Consider the following 13,527-nt stretch of genomic DNA (forward strand, 5'->3'; position numbering starts at 1 on the left):
CCCGCCCTGGGCCTGAAGGGAAGTGGGTAAAACTGGGAAAGGGGGGGGAGGCATAAACACAACAGGTAGCTGGGTCTCGGTGAGCCGAGGAACCCTCCCCACATCATTTCTCCTCAGAGGAGATCTCTGTGAGAACAACAAACAGGCGGCAGCACCGGGGAAGCTGCGGCCGCTTTTGTGAGGCGTTCAGTGAGCAGCAGCCTGATAATAAGAAGCCAGCGTACGTCCCTGCGGCACTGAGACGGGATTTGTGGAGCAGTGGCACTTGTGGAATAGGAGTGGGAGAAGAGAGACGTGTCAGCATGTGAGCCACAGAAAGCAGGCGCAACTGGGCTCCAAATAACCCCTGCAGACCTTTTCTCGTGTCCTCTCCCTCCAAGAGGCTGTGATATTTACCCAGGCGCTGCTATTTGCCATACAAATGGACACGATGCTCAGCTTTTCAGATGACCCGTTGCCCCACCTTGCCTTTTCCCTGCCCTGCCCGCGGTCAGGGAGCAGGATGGAGGTGGTGATGGTTGTGCTGGGGAAAGGAGGGGACTCCTTGTGTGGGTCATCCCTCAGGCCTGTCTGGTTGTGGACAAGGCAGGTGCAAGGGGAGCAGTCCCAGCTCCAAAACACACAGTCCCATTTTACAGGTGGAGAAACAGCGTGATACAGTGAAGTGCTCGGGACAGGCAGCGTGGCTCCAGTACGTCGTGTGTCTTGTCACCTAAGGGTTTGCAGGTCTCTGCCGTCAAGCCGAGCCCCTGGCAGATGTGCTCTGCTGGATCTCCCTGGGGTGGTTTCGAAGGCTGCTGTCTCCAGGGCTGATCACATTGGGTCCAGTGCTCTCAGCCTGACACAGGGACCTAAAGGCCTTGTCAGGGGATCCCATACCTCCACGTGTTCCTCTGCCTGGGCCCTCCCACCCACCAGATTCATGTGATGCTCCCAGTTGCTGGATTAGACAACATGGCATTTGCTCCCTTTCTGACCACCTAGGATCTCACAGATCCCCATCACACCCCCATCGCTGCTGCTCTTCCAGCCTGGAGAGTCTCAGGTGGTGCCCTGACTCCAGCTCTCCAGTCATCCCTGCCCCTCTGTGAACGTTTTCCTTTCAAGCAACAGTTTTTATGGTTTTACATGAGCAGTTACCACCACTATTAGCAGCTCTGTGGCTCAACCCCAAGTTCCTGGGTGTGGGGTGGCTGCATCCCCATGCCGCCTACAACACAGCACAACACAGTGAGCCAAAGCAAGCCATGCAGCGCTGCCAAAGACCAGCATGAGCAATCAGAGCATCTTCCCAGCCCTTCTCCTGCTTATTTGTGTGTGTCCTCAGTGCCCACAGAGACAGGTGGGACACTGTCACTGTGAGATCTCCCCAGGACACCAGCATGCAGACACCCCCAGACAGCACAACATATCTTTAATGCTCCTGAGGACCTGGCAGGAGGAGATGCAGCAACATGCAGAGGGGATCCAGCCCAGGCAGAGCTGCAGTGAGTCTGCAACGCTATGCTGCGTCATTCCCACACCTCTTGCCTATTCAGCTAGCCAAGGGCACGGGCAGGGGACCGGGAGGCATCTGACCCTGTCAGGCACACAGCTGGATGTAGGCTTCTTGTGACCAGAGCCAAAAGTAAGGGAAGACCTTCTCTGTGAAGGAGGCCTTGAACTGCAAGATCTGCATCCCGTTCTGCGCATTGTAGAAGGTCACTTGGCCTACTTCGTAGTCCAGGTGGACCTTGATTCTCCGGGGCTCTTGCTTCAGTGCCAGAGGGGCAGGGGGCATGTGGAGTGCCGTGTACTGGTGATTCCAGTCCAGCCGCAGGGCCCAGATCTTCCCCATGGCCATGCTGAGCGATTCCTTCCTCTGCACAGACTCCACCGCCACCCCCACAGCCCAGCTGTCCCCATCCCCTACCTCCACCTCCCAGTAATGCTTCCCAGCCGTGAACCCCTGGGACCCTAGGACGCTGGGGCTGCCCGTGAATCTCTTGGGGCTGTCAGGGAGGTTTTGCTGTCCGTCTCCCAGCCACACGGTTTTGCGGTCCTTCGAGAGGATCAGGTATGGGCTTGCCGTCTCTGGGTCCAGTGTCACCTTCACTAATGCACAACAGAGCAAAACATCAGTCCATTGCCTGCTGAGGAGCGAACCAGCACCTCTCCCTCTTCCATGGGGCTGGGACATGTACTCTGTACACAGCAGTCACGCATGCCCCACAAGCACAAACATGCAGCACCTGCAGCCCCCTCAGGTGGCATGGGACACAGGACCCTCGCTGCCCTCCCCACTGGGACCCACGGGTGAAGCAACGCTCCCTGAAGCAGGACTGAGCCAGGCAGCCTCCCCACGCGTAGGGGACAGACACAATGGACTTTGCTGAACCTGCTTTGCTAATCCCGTGCTGGATATTTCTGGGTCCAAGTGTGATGGGGCTGCAGCCAGGCTGGGTGTGTGGAAGCAATATATCCCCGTGGGTGTGTGGAAGCATTGCCTGCAAGGCAGCAGTGGTGCCAGGCCAGTCCCTGCTCCAGTGACAAGGGGGACAAATGGTCACCAAAGGGAAAACCAGCTCCTAACCCCGCTCTGCCCCGTAACCAGGCAAAGCCGGAGCCACCAGTTCATGTGGAATGTTCTGCTGCCATCCTGCGGCCATCCCGCAAGGCCACAGAGGTGTCACCACCCCAGGCCCTTTGCTAAATAAACCCAGTCCTCCGGGGCCCCGGCTCACGGCGGGGACCGCAGTGTTGGGGAAACTGAGGCACATCAGGTCCCTCATCTCAAAAACTGAGAGGGCAGAGACCAGCCTTGGCACAGCTGGACCCGAGCCCTGTGATGCTGCCAGGACTGTGTGGACCCCGAGCACCTGCAAAAGCATTTCCGATCTGTGCCTAAAAGCCAGCTCAAAATGCATATGGCCCCTCTGCTTAACTAGTCACAGCCTTACACATTGCGGCATAAGAATAAAGTCTCCAAAGACAGGGAAGCTGAGGGCCTTGTGCTGCCCTGGCCCTCGCTTGGTGTTAGAGGACAGCATCGCTGGGCATTGCCTGACATGGGGATGGACCTGCATTTTTGTAGCAGGCCTAGTCAAAACGAAGGGACCCGGTTTTAGACAGACCCTGGATTTAGAGGTTGTGGTGTGAGCCCATCCCTGCCCCAAGGATGGAAGGAAACTCATTCTGGAAAGCTTTTCTCCCTCATTTGTGCCCATCAGCTCTAGAAACTTACCCCTTTCTCTGTCCATCTCGCTCAGCAGGTTCACTAGAGGAAGGAAAGGAAGACGCATGAGTCTCCTCCTGTGACATCTTTCCTGCTCCCCACCAGGACAGCAAACCAGACATGGAGCTCTCTCCCCAGCTCCCACAGCCCCAGGCTCCAGCAAAACCCATGTAGGAGATGCATCCCACATGGAACAGGCATGTTTTGCTCTGAAACCCCAGGCAGAGGCACTGGGTAGCGAGGATCTCCTGCTGCAGCCAAGCCTGGGGGAAGCACAGCACAGAGACAGCAGTGGCCCACCTGGGACCCAGACACCGGCTACACAGCAAGGTATTGCTCGCCACTTCGTTGCTTTACCTTTGAATTTGTCCACTACAGCCACGACCAGCTCGTTTATCTCAGAGAGGCTCTTAACCGTCCTCTGCAGCTCCAGAGAAACCGGCTCTGGGATCGGGGCCCTCGCCACCTCGCAGCTGAGGGGGAAACAAGACGGAGAGGAGCTCTGACCCCAGCAGTCAGCCAGCACCTGGGGCCAGGAGGGAAACAGGGGGAAAATCCCCTACAGCAACAGAACTCTGGGGAGCTGTGTCCCAGCTATTGGCACGGGAACCCCATCTTTAAGAGGGGTGCAACGACCTCTGGTTCCAGATAACATCACATTAAATCCCAAATACTCAGGAGGGCAAAGCCACCTCCCTCCCGGCAGCTTGGCTGCTTGCAGCATTTCCAAACCTCTGCCCAAAAGAGCTGCACGGGAGGACAGCGACGCTGAGCCTGTTTCGTACCTGCTCAGGGTTTTGCCAACATCCTGGAAAAGAGAAAACACCAGGTCAGCTCTGGCACCACCGAGAAGGACCACGTTCCCCAGGGCAGTGAGTTACAGTTGCTCCCATGCTTCATGAAGCAGGGTGATGGGGATCAGAGAGGGAGTCACACCACTCTGCTGGTGACTCACTCACCCAAATCTTTGCCTTCCCTCAGCTCACACTGCAGGCCCAGACTCACACCAGCCACACCACACACCGCGGTGTCACAGCCTGGCCGCTGGCACGCCGGCCAGTGCCGTGCTGCCCTTGGCTCTAAGGCTCTGGGCTGCACGGGCACTGGGATGCAGAGGGGGCCCCCAGCCTCACCAGGGGGGGGGTCACAGCACCCAGGTGGGTGATGCAGCCTCACCATAAGGAACTCGACCACCGGCTGGTCACGTTTCTTCTCTATCTCCACAGTCAGTGTGTCCAGCAGCGATTTCCTCTCTGAAACACTGGAGACGTATTCGTGGCGCTCCTTGGCGAGCTCCCTCTGCGCCTGGTCAAGCTTGGCCAGCAGAATGCCCTCCTGCTCCTGCAGGAACTGCTGCAGCTGCTTGAAGGTGTCCTGCAGCCTCTGCCGCTCCGAGGCCACCTTCTCCTGCAAGGCACCCACACGGAGGCCCTTGAACCACCCCATCCTCCAGGACCCTCCGCATGGGCACGGGGACCTGGTGCTGTGGAGAGGGGGCAAGGACCATCGGGAAAAGGAGAAGAGTTTTGGGGAAGGAAAAGCTGGAAGAGTGGAGGGGGGAGAGGGGTGGCAAGTCCGGATGTTGATGGACCCAAGATGACAGCAGAGTCTGAATGAGAGCAGGATGGAAGAAGGATATAAGGGACGGACAGAGAGGGAGAGAGAAAAGTTGTTGTTATGGAGTGTTGTTATTGAAAAGGAGACAAGTATATATGGGGAGAGGGAAAGATGGGATGCACCCATGAGGATGGGTAGATAAGCAGGCAGGGGGGCCAGTGTGCGCACAGAGAGAGAAACACATACCAGCAGGCCATCACTTTTCTCTTCTCCTTTGGGCTTAAATTCTTCTTTCTCTTTTTGTAGAAAAACCAGGTTGCTCTGGAGTGTCTCCTGGAGGCGGGGGGGGGGGGGGGGGAAGTGTATTTGGTGATTTTGGGGTTACGTTTGCAGGAGTGAGATGATGTCACCAAGCAGCCTCTGTGGGGACAATACCGCTCTGCAGGGTCACCGGGGGTGGGTTTTGAGCTCAGCTCTGTGGGGAAGGGAAGAGCCCAGAGATGGCACCCACCTCTCTCCCAGCACGCCTTACAGACAGGCTAGGGAGATCCCCAGGCACAGCTGTTTTGGCCAGAATCATTTCTGGAATAGCTTCACGTGGAAACCCTGAAGTTTGTGGTTTGGTTTTTTGTTGTTTTTTTTTAATTAGGAAAAACAACTTTTGGTGTTGGAAGTGGGATTTGTGGGAAGAGGTTTGCAGTGACAGCAGCACTGTGTCTCAGACGCACTCCATAAATTCACCGGAGTATTAAAAAAAAACCAAACCTTGTGCTCCTCCAAGCCGTGCCCTGTGGCAGAGTGGGCTCCTGGCAGGGGGGACCCCAGCCTACATGTTGGGGGGAGACCATGTTCCCCATAGCTGCAGCCCCAGCCCTGTCCCTGGCTGGGGACATATGGGGCACTAGGGACCTTGCGGGGCCAGGGAGGGGTGAGGAGCGAGAGGGACCTGCACTCCTGGATGGGCTGGGGGGGGGCGATGGGCAGTGGGAGCCATGGGAGAATCAGCAGCCCCAGCAGGGTGGCAGGGACCCCAGCCCGCGGCAAGACAGGGACCCCAAACCGTGGCCAGATGGGGACCCTAACCCGTACCCAGAGGGGGACCCCAGCCAGCAGCCGGATGGGGACCCACATCTGTGGCTGCACAGGGACCCTAACCCGTGCCCGGAGGGGACCCAGACCTCTGCCCCAAGGGGACCCCAGCCCATGCTCAGAGGGGACCCCAGTCCACGTGCAGAGGGGACCCAGACCCGTGCCTGGAGGGGACCCCAGCCTGTGCCCGGAGGGGACCCAGATCCATGCCCAGAGGAGACCCCAGCCCGTGCTCAGGGGGACCCTGACCCCTGCCTGGAAGGGACCCCTGACGTGCGCCCGTACCGGGGGGACACCCAGCCCACTCCCCACGGGCCCCCAGCCCCTGCCCAGAGCCGCCCCCCTCCCCACGCAGGTCCCCCCCCTTACCCGCAGCTGTTGGGCAGCCTCCTCGGCGAGGCGTGCGTGGTGGTCTCGGTGCTGGGGCTCCTCTCGGCAGAGGGGGCAGATGGGGACGCGGCAGCTCTCGCAGAAGAGTCCCAGCACCTCGTTGTGGGGCCGGCAGCGGGGTCGTCGCCCCTCGTCCCCCAGGGCCCCCGCCAGCCCCGCCACGGCACCCAACGAGCGGTTGGGCCGCAGCGAGCCGGGGGCCACGGTGGCGCGGCACTGGGGGCAGGCGGCGGGGCGCGGCGGGACCCCCAGCACCTCGGCCATGCAGGGGCCGCAGAAGTTGTGGCCGCATTCGGTGATGACGGGCTCGGAGAAGAGCTCCAGGCAGACGGGGCAAGTGGCCTCGGCCTGAAGGCACTCGCCCAGCGCCAGCACGGCCCGCGCCATGTCTGCGGGAGAACCGCCGCTTCCCGGAAAGGGCGGGGAGGGGGGACGACGGCGCACGGTCTGCGCACATGTATGTGCGTGCACGCACGCGTGTAGGCACGTGTGTGTGTGTGTGTGTGCATGCAAGCGTGCTGGTGCACATGCATGTTGGCGCGTGTGCAGTCATGTGCATGTATGTGCGCAAGGGTGCTTGCGTGTGGATGTGTGCCTGCGTGTCTGCCTTTGCATGAATGTATGCATGTGTATTGGCACACATGTGTGTACGTCAGTGCATCTCTTTGTGCATATATGTGTGCGTGCATGTGCATATGTGTAGCTGTGTGTGCGTACTTGTGTGCCTTTGCATTGGCACGTGCGTACATGTCTGTGTGTGTATGCACGCACATGCATCTGTGTGCACATGGATGTTGTATGTAATGTGTGTATGTGCATACAGATCTGTGTGTGTATGTGTGTGTATGTGCAGGTGTACTTGTGTGTTGACATGTGCATGTATGTGGGTATGCATGTTTGTGTGTGCATGCGTGAACATGTGTTCGTGTCTGTACTGATGTGCTTGTGCACATGTCTGCACACATGTGCATGTGTACACGTGTGTGCACAGGCATGTCTGGGTGTACATGTGTCTGCATATATCTGCCTGTGTATGCATGTGTGTGGTGCATGCATGTGTGTAGTGTGTAGGGGTGTGTGTACACACGTGCAGGTGCGAGTGGTTTTGTACATGTGTGCCTTCATGTGAGTGCACATTTGTGCGTGGCCCTGTGTCTGTATGTACATGTATGTGTGTGCATGCATTTGTGTGTGTGTGTGCGCACACATGTATGGGCGCATGTGCCTGTGTGTGCGTGTCTCCATACACATATTTGGTTTTTGGTGTGTAGGTGTACATCTGTGTGTGTATCTGGGTGTATATAGGGGTACATATACATCTGTGTACATTTATGTGTCCATGTGTGTATCCATGTGTTTACATGTTTGTATGCATGTGTGTGTCTCCATGTCATTATGTGTGTGTCTGTGTTTGCATGTGTGGGGGTGTCTGTCTCTCCCTTTGTATGTTCATGCACCTGGATCTCAGCACACGCGTGTGAGCGTGTCTGTGTGTGCGTGTGCAAACCGGGGAGGAACAAGCAGGGAAATGCCAGCGGGGGGGGGGGCACAGGGCCCCACTGTGTGTGCATCTGTGTCTGCACACACGCGTGGCCGTGGGCAGCCCGTGGGAGCGGAGGTGATGCCGGCAGCCATAGCCCAGGGAGGAATGGTGCGTGTGTGAGGGTGAGTGTGAGTCCTCATCCCACCCTGTGCCGGGGCACTGGTGCAAGAGCCGGAGCGTGCCATGGGTTGCAGCGGCCGTGCTCTCCAGCAACGCTGCCCAGCAGCTCCCGGACAGGGAGGCCCCTTGAACCCCATGGGACACCCAGCCTGGAGCCTGCTGCTGGGTTTTTGCCCTCTGTGCTTTATAAATTATTTTAAAAAGGGATGCTGCAGTTCCTCGGAGCAGTCAGAGCCCGCCTGGGTGGCCACAGCTGCAAGCCGGCACGCCTCGGCACAGCGCTGCCAGCCGCTTTGGATGCTCTGGCTGCTTAAATAAATTTAATCGTTTCTTACCTGAAACGTGCCCGGGAGCGCTGGGGAGCTTCGCCCCATCTCGGGCCATCGTGGGCGGGTTGGAGGTGTGGAGCGGGATCTTTCCCGAGGCCTCATGCTTGCAGGAGCCGCTTCCCACCCGCCGGGGTTGGGGCTTAATGCAGTTTAAAGGATTGTGTCAGTGCAGCAGCTGTGACATGCAGGAGCCGAGTGTAATCCGGTCTGTGAGCCGCTTCCCCAGGGCCAGCTATCTTCCCGCACGCCGTTGGCCCCCTTCTTGCACGCGTGAAATCCCACCAAACCGAGCGGCCGCCTCGGGGCAGGGGGGCTCTGGCTCCCATCCCCGCACCCCACAGCCGCCGCCAGCTCTCACAATGTCTCCTTTGCTCTCGCCCCAGCCCCCAAAACACCCAGAGGGCAGCAGCGGTGCTTAGGGAAGAGGACCCCCCCTCCTCAAATCAGACCCCCCGAGTTCAGCTGTTGGTTCTGCTCCTCTGCCACCCTGGTGTGCTGCCAGCCGGGGCCCAAGGAGCGACCCTGGCATTTTCGGGGGCACCGCGCATCCCTGACGTGCTGAAGGCAGCTGGGCAATAAAGCAGTCGAATAACCCCCCCTCCCCAGGTGGTTACAGCCCTGCCGGGGGCTGTGCCCTCCCAAAAACCCCTGCCACCCCACCGCCTGCTTCCCCGCCACAGCGGGTCCCCAGACTCCATCCCGGCGGCTGCGGCACGATGCTTTCAGCCCCCTGCTCGCCGTCGTTGCAGCATCCCGGGGTGACAGCCTGGTCTCCCCGCTCAGCCGGAGCCTCTGGGCTGCAGTGCGGGCTGGTGCTGGGGTGCTGCCGGGAGGGGGGTACGCTGCCCATATTACACCTAAACAGGGACAGTGGTGGCTCCTGCTTGTCCCCTGTCCTGGGGGCTGCTGCCTTCTGGGGGCAGCCGCATCCAGCTCCCCTGGCACCCTGAGCTAGGAAGGCCTAAGCCCCCCCAAACCTGTGGGGATGCGAGCCCTCGAAAAGTCAGTCCTGCTGTGGGATGGTGCCCTTAACCCCCACGGTTGAGCGGTGTTTTAGCTGAGGGCCGTGCAGCTTTCAACGCTCCCTGAACAAACCTACCTGCAATTAAGCGGAGGGCGCGGATAACCTGCAGACGACTCGGGGTCGCGGCACGTGCCACCCCCAGGTTTGTGCCCTGCAGCACCGCCACCTCTGCATTTTTTTTCGCTGCTGCTGCCACCCCGAGCTCGGCACCGGTTGGGGGCCACGATGGCCACGTTGTCCCCTCCCGGCGTGGGAGCTGCGGCTGCAGACAGGTTGTTGACATTCAAGCCGCTGAAGGTCACCTGGATGTGTTTAAATCCTGGCAGTGTCCGGCAACCGCCGCCTTCACACGCGTGCACGGCCGGCGAGGAGCAGCAGAAGCGGGGGAGCGGTCGCTGCATGGGGCCCGGTGACACCAAGCAGAGCGTGGGTGCTGCCAGCCCGGCCATGCCGAGGCGAGGAAGGAGTTGCCGGTCCCCAAGGCTCCCCGGGCAGGTCCCGGCACTGCGGCGGGGCAGCCGGGCTCCCTTTGCTAGTAGGGGCACCTAAGTGGCTGCTTTGCCAAAAAAAAAAAAAAGCCGAATCCATCCATTTTTGGGAAGAAAAAAAGGACCTTGCTGGGTCCGCGGCACTGCCAGCATGATGAACACGAGCTGCTGAGAGCCAGAGTCGGTTCTGCTCTTCATTTCTTCATTCCCTCTAATTGCATTTAGCCCTGATGAGGGGGATGTGGGGAGGCTGCTGAGGGGCATGAGGCAGCCAGCCGGGCAAGGGGCTGCAGCCAGGCCCTCCAGCATGTCCGTCACAGCATGTTTAACCCATGTCAGACTGCACACTGGGACCTGGGACCCCAAACTGCTCCCAGGGAGTTTCAGGCACCACCCCAGCAGCGGGAACACAGGAACCTCGGCTGCAGCCTGCCCTGGCAGCCCCGAAATTGCTTCTCTCCACGGTGGTGACCGGCCAGCAGCTCTCGGCAGCTCCACGTGGCTGCGCTGCCCTCGGGCGCTTTCTAGCATGGAAGAGGCTGTAAATTACAAATTTAGGAGGGGTTCATACACACGGGAAGTGCTGGAGCGAGGACTGTGGTTCTGCAAAGACATTAAGAGGTCCCGACAACTTATCCCATCATCGCTCTGTTTATTGATGCCACTGTCCAACATGAGATCCGACACCGCCTTCCCCATGGCACCCATCGGCCAGAAGCCCGGCGCGCACCGGGAAGCTGGCGTCACCGCTCCGGCCACCGCCCGGCCCTTTGGGTGCATCTCACCCAGCCGCAGCCCAACCACGGGAGCTGCGACGAGGGATGAGCCGGGACTGCGGAGAACTGAGCCGCTGGAGATGGGAGCTCAAACCAACAGGAGGAGACTGGCCTGTGTCCCACCCGCCGCGACTACAGCCATGGCCACGTGGCGAGGGACCCCGGCACCGGGTGCCTGGGAGCCGGGAGGTCTCCCGCAGGCAGCCCCGAGATGGCCGGGGCTTTTCTTGGAAGCCAGCCCAGGACCCGCTCCTCTGTCTGGGGCAGGAGTCCTGCTGCTCCCGCCGCTGGGGAGCGTGTGGTCAATGCCACCGGCAAGGGCGAGGGCGGCCCACTCGCCGCAGCGCGTTTCCAGGAGAGCAGAAGAGCAATTAAACAGGTCAAGGTCTTGTGCACAGGTACATGGTGACCCCACGGCACCCCGCGGCAAGACCCACATCTACAAACCGCTCCCGCGTCTCGCGCTGGCCGGCGATGCCTTCGGTGCAGCTCTCGTGGCGGTGGGAGGGCCGGGCACCTGGGGTCACCGCTCGCCGGAGAGGTGTCTGCTGCTGCGGAAGGATTAAGTGCTAGAAATGAGTGTTTGGAGGAGCCTTGCTGATGGGGTCCTACCAGAAAAAGGTTCTTTTACTGCAACTAGTATTTTATTCTATTGTATAATTCAGGAGTGCATCACAGCCCCGAGAGCCGGGCAGGCACCTATCAGCGCTTCAAATCTAGACACATGGAGAACTTCCTCGTCATCTGGATCTATTTATTACTCACCTCCCCCTGGCCGGGAGCTCCTTGTCACCACACGCTGCCGAGCGGCTGTCGCGTCCAGCCTGGAAAGCTGGGACGAGGCAGCGCCTCTGCAGAGCTCCTGGACAAAAGTGACTGTGCCAGAATCAGCCTACAGAGCATTTTAAAAAAAAAAAAAAAAAAAAAAAAAAAATCTTGGTGATCCTAAGTTTGCTTATCAAATAAAAAGTTCCTCCACATTTATTAAAAAAACCAAACAGTAGATTTAAAAAGCAGTTAAGAGTCCTACTCCGGCAAAACACCCTGTACAGGTTTCTTTTGTCGTTGGTTTGTTTGCTTTTTTCTGATGGTGAGGATTTCCCCTAAATCAGCTGCTTCTGTTAATTTTATATATATATAATCTTTTAATTTTGCCGCGCGTTGCTTGCTTTAATTAATTAATTTATTTCCAATCAGCCTAGCCGTCTCCACCAGACCAGCGGCGCTACCACACAAAGCTTCCTTGATGTCCATGCCCTGAGCCGGGGGTGGGGGTGGGAGGGACGGAGACAGAGGGAGGGTGGGAGAGATGAGCGGAGGAGGAAGAGGAGGAGGAGGAGGAGGGCCGGAGGGAGAGAGGGGAGGGAGAGGAAGCCGTCGGCAGCCCCTCACTCTCCCATGTGCGTCCTCAGGTGGTACTTGAGGGACTGCTTGTAGCGGAAGCACTTGGTGCACTCGGTGCAGGGGTAGGGCCGCTCGCCGGTGTGCGCCCGCTGGTGCTCCAGGAGGTGATGCTTCTGGGTGAAGTTCTTGCCGCACTCGGTGCAGTGGTAGGGCCGCTCGCCCGTGTGGATGCGTTGGTGCTCCAGGAGATGGTGCTTGCGGATGAAACCCTTCCCGCAGACGGCGCAGGCGTGCGGGCGCTCCCGGGTGTGGATGCGGTAATGGTTGGTGAGCTTGGACTTCTCGCTGAAGGTCTTCTCGCACTGGCTGCACTGGTAGGGCCGCTCGCCGGTGTGAGTCCGCTGGTGCCGCAGGAGGTGGGAGGGCCGGGTGAAGTTCTTCCCGCACTGGGGGCAGAGGAAAGCCATCTCGCTCTTGCCGGCGTGGATCCTCTGGTGCATGATGAGGCTGATCTGCAAGCGGAAGCTCCGCCGGCACTCGCCGCAGGTGAAGGGCCGCTCCCCGACGTGGGTGATCTGGTGTTTGCTGAGGCTCGACTTGTGGCTGAAGCTGCTCTCGCACTCGGAGCACTTGTAGGGCTTCCCCGGAGGCGGGGGCCGCGGCTGGGGCTTGAGGCCGTGCTCGGGGCGCCGGGGGACCCCCACGCCCCGGCGCGTGTGGCTGCGCTGGTGCAGCAGGAATTGCTGCTTGTTGCGGAAGCTGAGGTCGCAGTCGTGGCACTCGTAGGGCCCTTCCTTGAGGTGGTTGCGCTGGTGGATCATGAAGTTGATCTTGAGCATGAAGCTCTTCCCGCACTCGGGGCAGATGTAGGGTCTCTCCCTCGTCCGGTTCCGCTGCTGGGCGATAGCCGGCTTCATCTCCCCGGAGTCCCTCTCACAGGCGGGGGGCTTCCCCACGCGGGCGGCCGCCAGGCTCCTGGGCTGCGTTTTGGAGCTGCACTGCGCCTCGCAGCCCAGCCCGGCCTCGTGGCTGGGGAACGCCGGCGGCTCGGTCCTGCCCGAGAACATGGCGCACGGCTCCAGGGTGTCGGGGTCGTCCTCCTCCTCCTCCTCCTCCGTCTTGATCACGATCCCGTCCTCTGAGAGGGAAAATGGGAACAGCGTTAGGGTCATCGGGTGGGACGGGGTGGCCTTTTATACACCTGGGGGTTGCTACAGAAACATCTGCCTGGGCTTCTGCGGCTGTTTGCACCTGCCTGCCTGCTCTGCCCGACCACCTGGACGCGAGCCAACTGCGGCCCGGAGCCCTGCACCTTGGGACGGGGCACGTCCTCTCACGGTGGCAAGGCGAGCCGGTGCAGCCCCCGACGTGGAGGACAGACAAACCGCCTCCTGGACAGGCTCCTTCCTTCGGAGGGTGCGGCGAGGCCTGCCCCGTCAAAAGGTTTTGCAATTCACGATGCTACGAGACAGGGGATAGAAGTGCCATCGATTTGCGAGAACTCAGGCAGCCGAACGATTTCAGAGCAGCTCCATCTGCTGCCGTTTCGCTGGGCTACAGCAACGCTTCCTACACCTGGCATGGCACTGCTTGACGGAAACACAGCAGAGGGCTGCCGGCCTCCAGCTCCGCTCCCGAGACGACGTGCCCAGC

General features: G+C 59.8%; 2 protein-coding genes across 2 annotated transcripts in view; both read right to left on the reverse strand.

Moving 5' to 3' along the window:
• Positions 1-1,397: 1,397 nt before the first annotated feature.
• On the reverse strand, positions 1,398-6,681 carry LOC104314074 (E3 ubiquitin-protein ligase TRIM7). The gene is made up of 7 exons (XM_069778459.1): positions 6,230-6,681; positions 5,018-5,104; positions 4,391-4,621; positions 4,000-4,022; positions 3,572-3,687; positions 3,224-3,256; positions 1,398-2,094 (listed from the first exon to the last, which is right to left on the reverse strand). Exons 1-7 carry the CDS (start codon positions 6,635-6,637, stop codon positions 1,583-1,585), a joined length of 1,410 nt encoding a protein of 469 aa, XP_069634560.1. The 5' UTR covers positions 6,638-6,681; the 3' UTR covers positions 1,398-1,582.
• A 3,705-nt stretch (positions 6,682-10,386) lies between these two features.
• LOC104315965 (uncharacterized) overlaps positions 10,387-13,527 on the reverse strand; it is a 42,471-nt gene continuing 39,330 nt past the window's right edge. Inside the window, exon 32 of the mRNA XM_069799933.1 lies at positions 10,387-13,012. Coding sequence (XP_069656034.1) covers positions 11,919-13,012 — 1,094 coding nt within the window. The 3' untranslated portion in view covers positions 10,387-11,918. The remainder of the gene's footprint in view (positions 13,013-13,527) is intronic.

This window comes from Haliaeetus albicilla, chromosome 2, assembly GCF_947461875.1.
Source record: "Haliaeetus albicilla chromosome 2, bHalAlb1.1, whole genome shotgun sequence".
NCBI classification, from domain to species: domain Eukaryota; kingdom Metazoa; phylum Chordata; class Aves; order Accipitriformes; family Accipitridae; genus Haliaeetus; species Haliaeetus albicilla.

What these genes read in the sequence shown, in the direction of transcription:
- LOC104314074 (XM_069778459.1), bottom strand. Translation starts at nt 6,637, where the DNA reads ATGGCGCGGGCCGTGCTGGCGCTGGGCGAGTGCCTTCAGGCCGAGGCC. An exon ending in CGGTGGTCGAGTTCCTTATG is followed by an intron (nt 4,023 to 4,390) that starts GTGAGGCTGCAT and finishes TCTCTTTTCCAG; the next exon opens with GATGTTGGCAAAACCCTGAG. An exon ending in CGAGATGGACAGAGAAAGGG is followed by an intron (nt 2,095 to 3,223) that starts GTAAGTTTCTAG and finishes GTTGTGCATTAG; the next exon opens with TGAAGGTGACACTGGACCCA.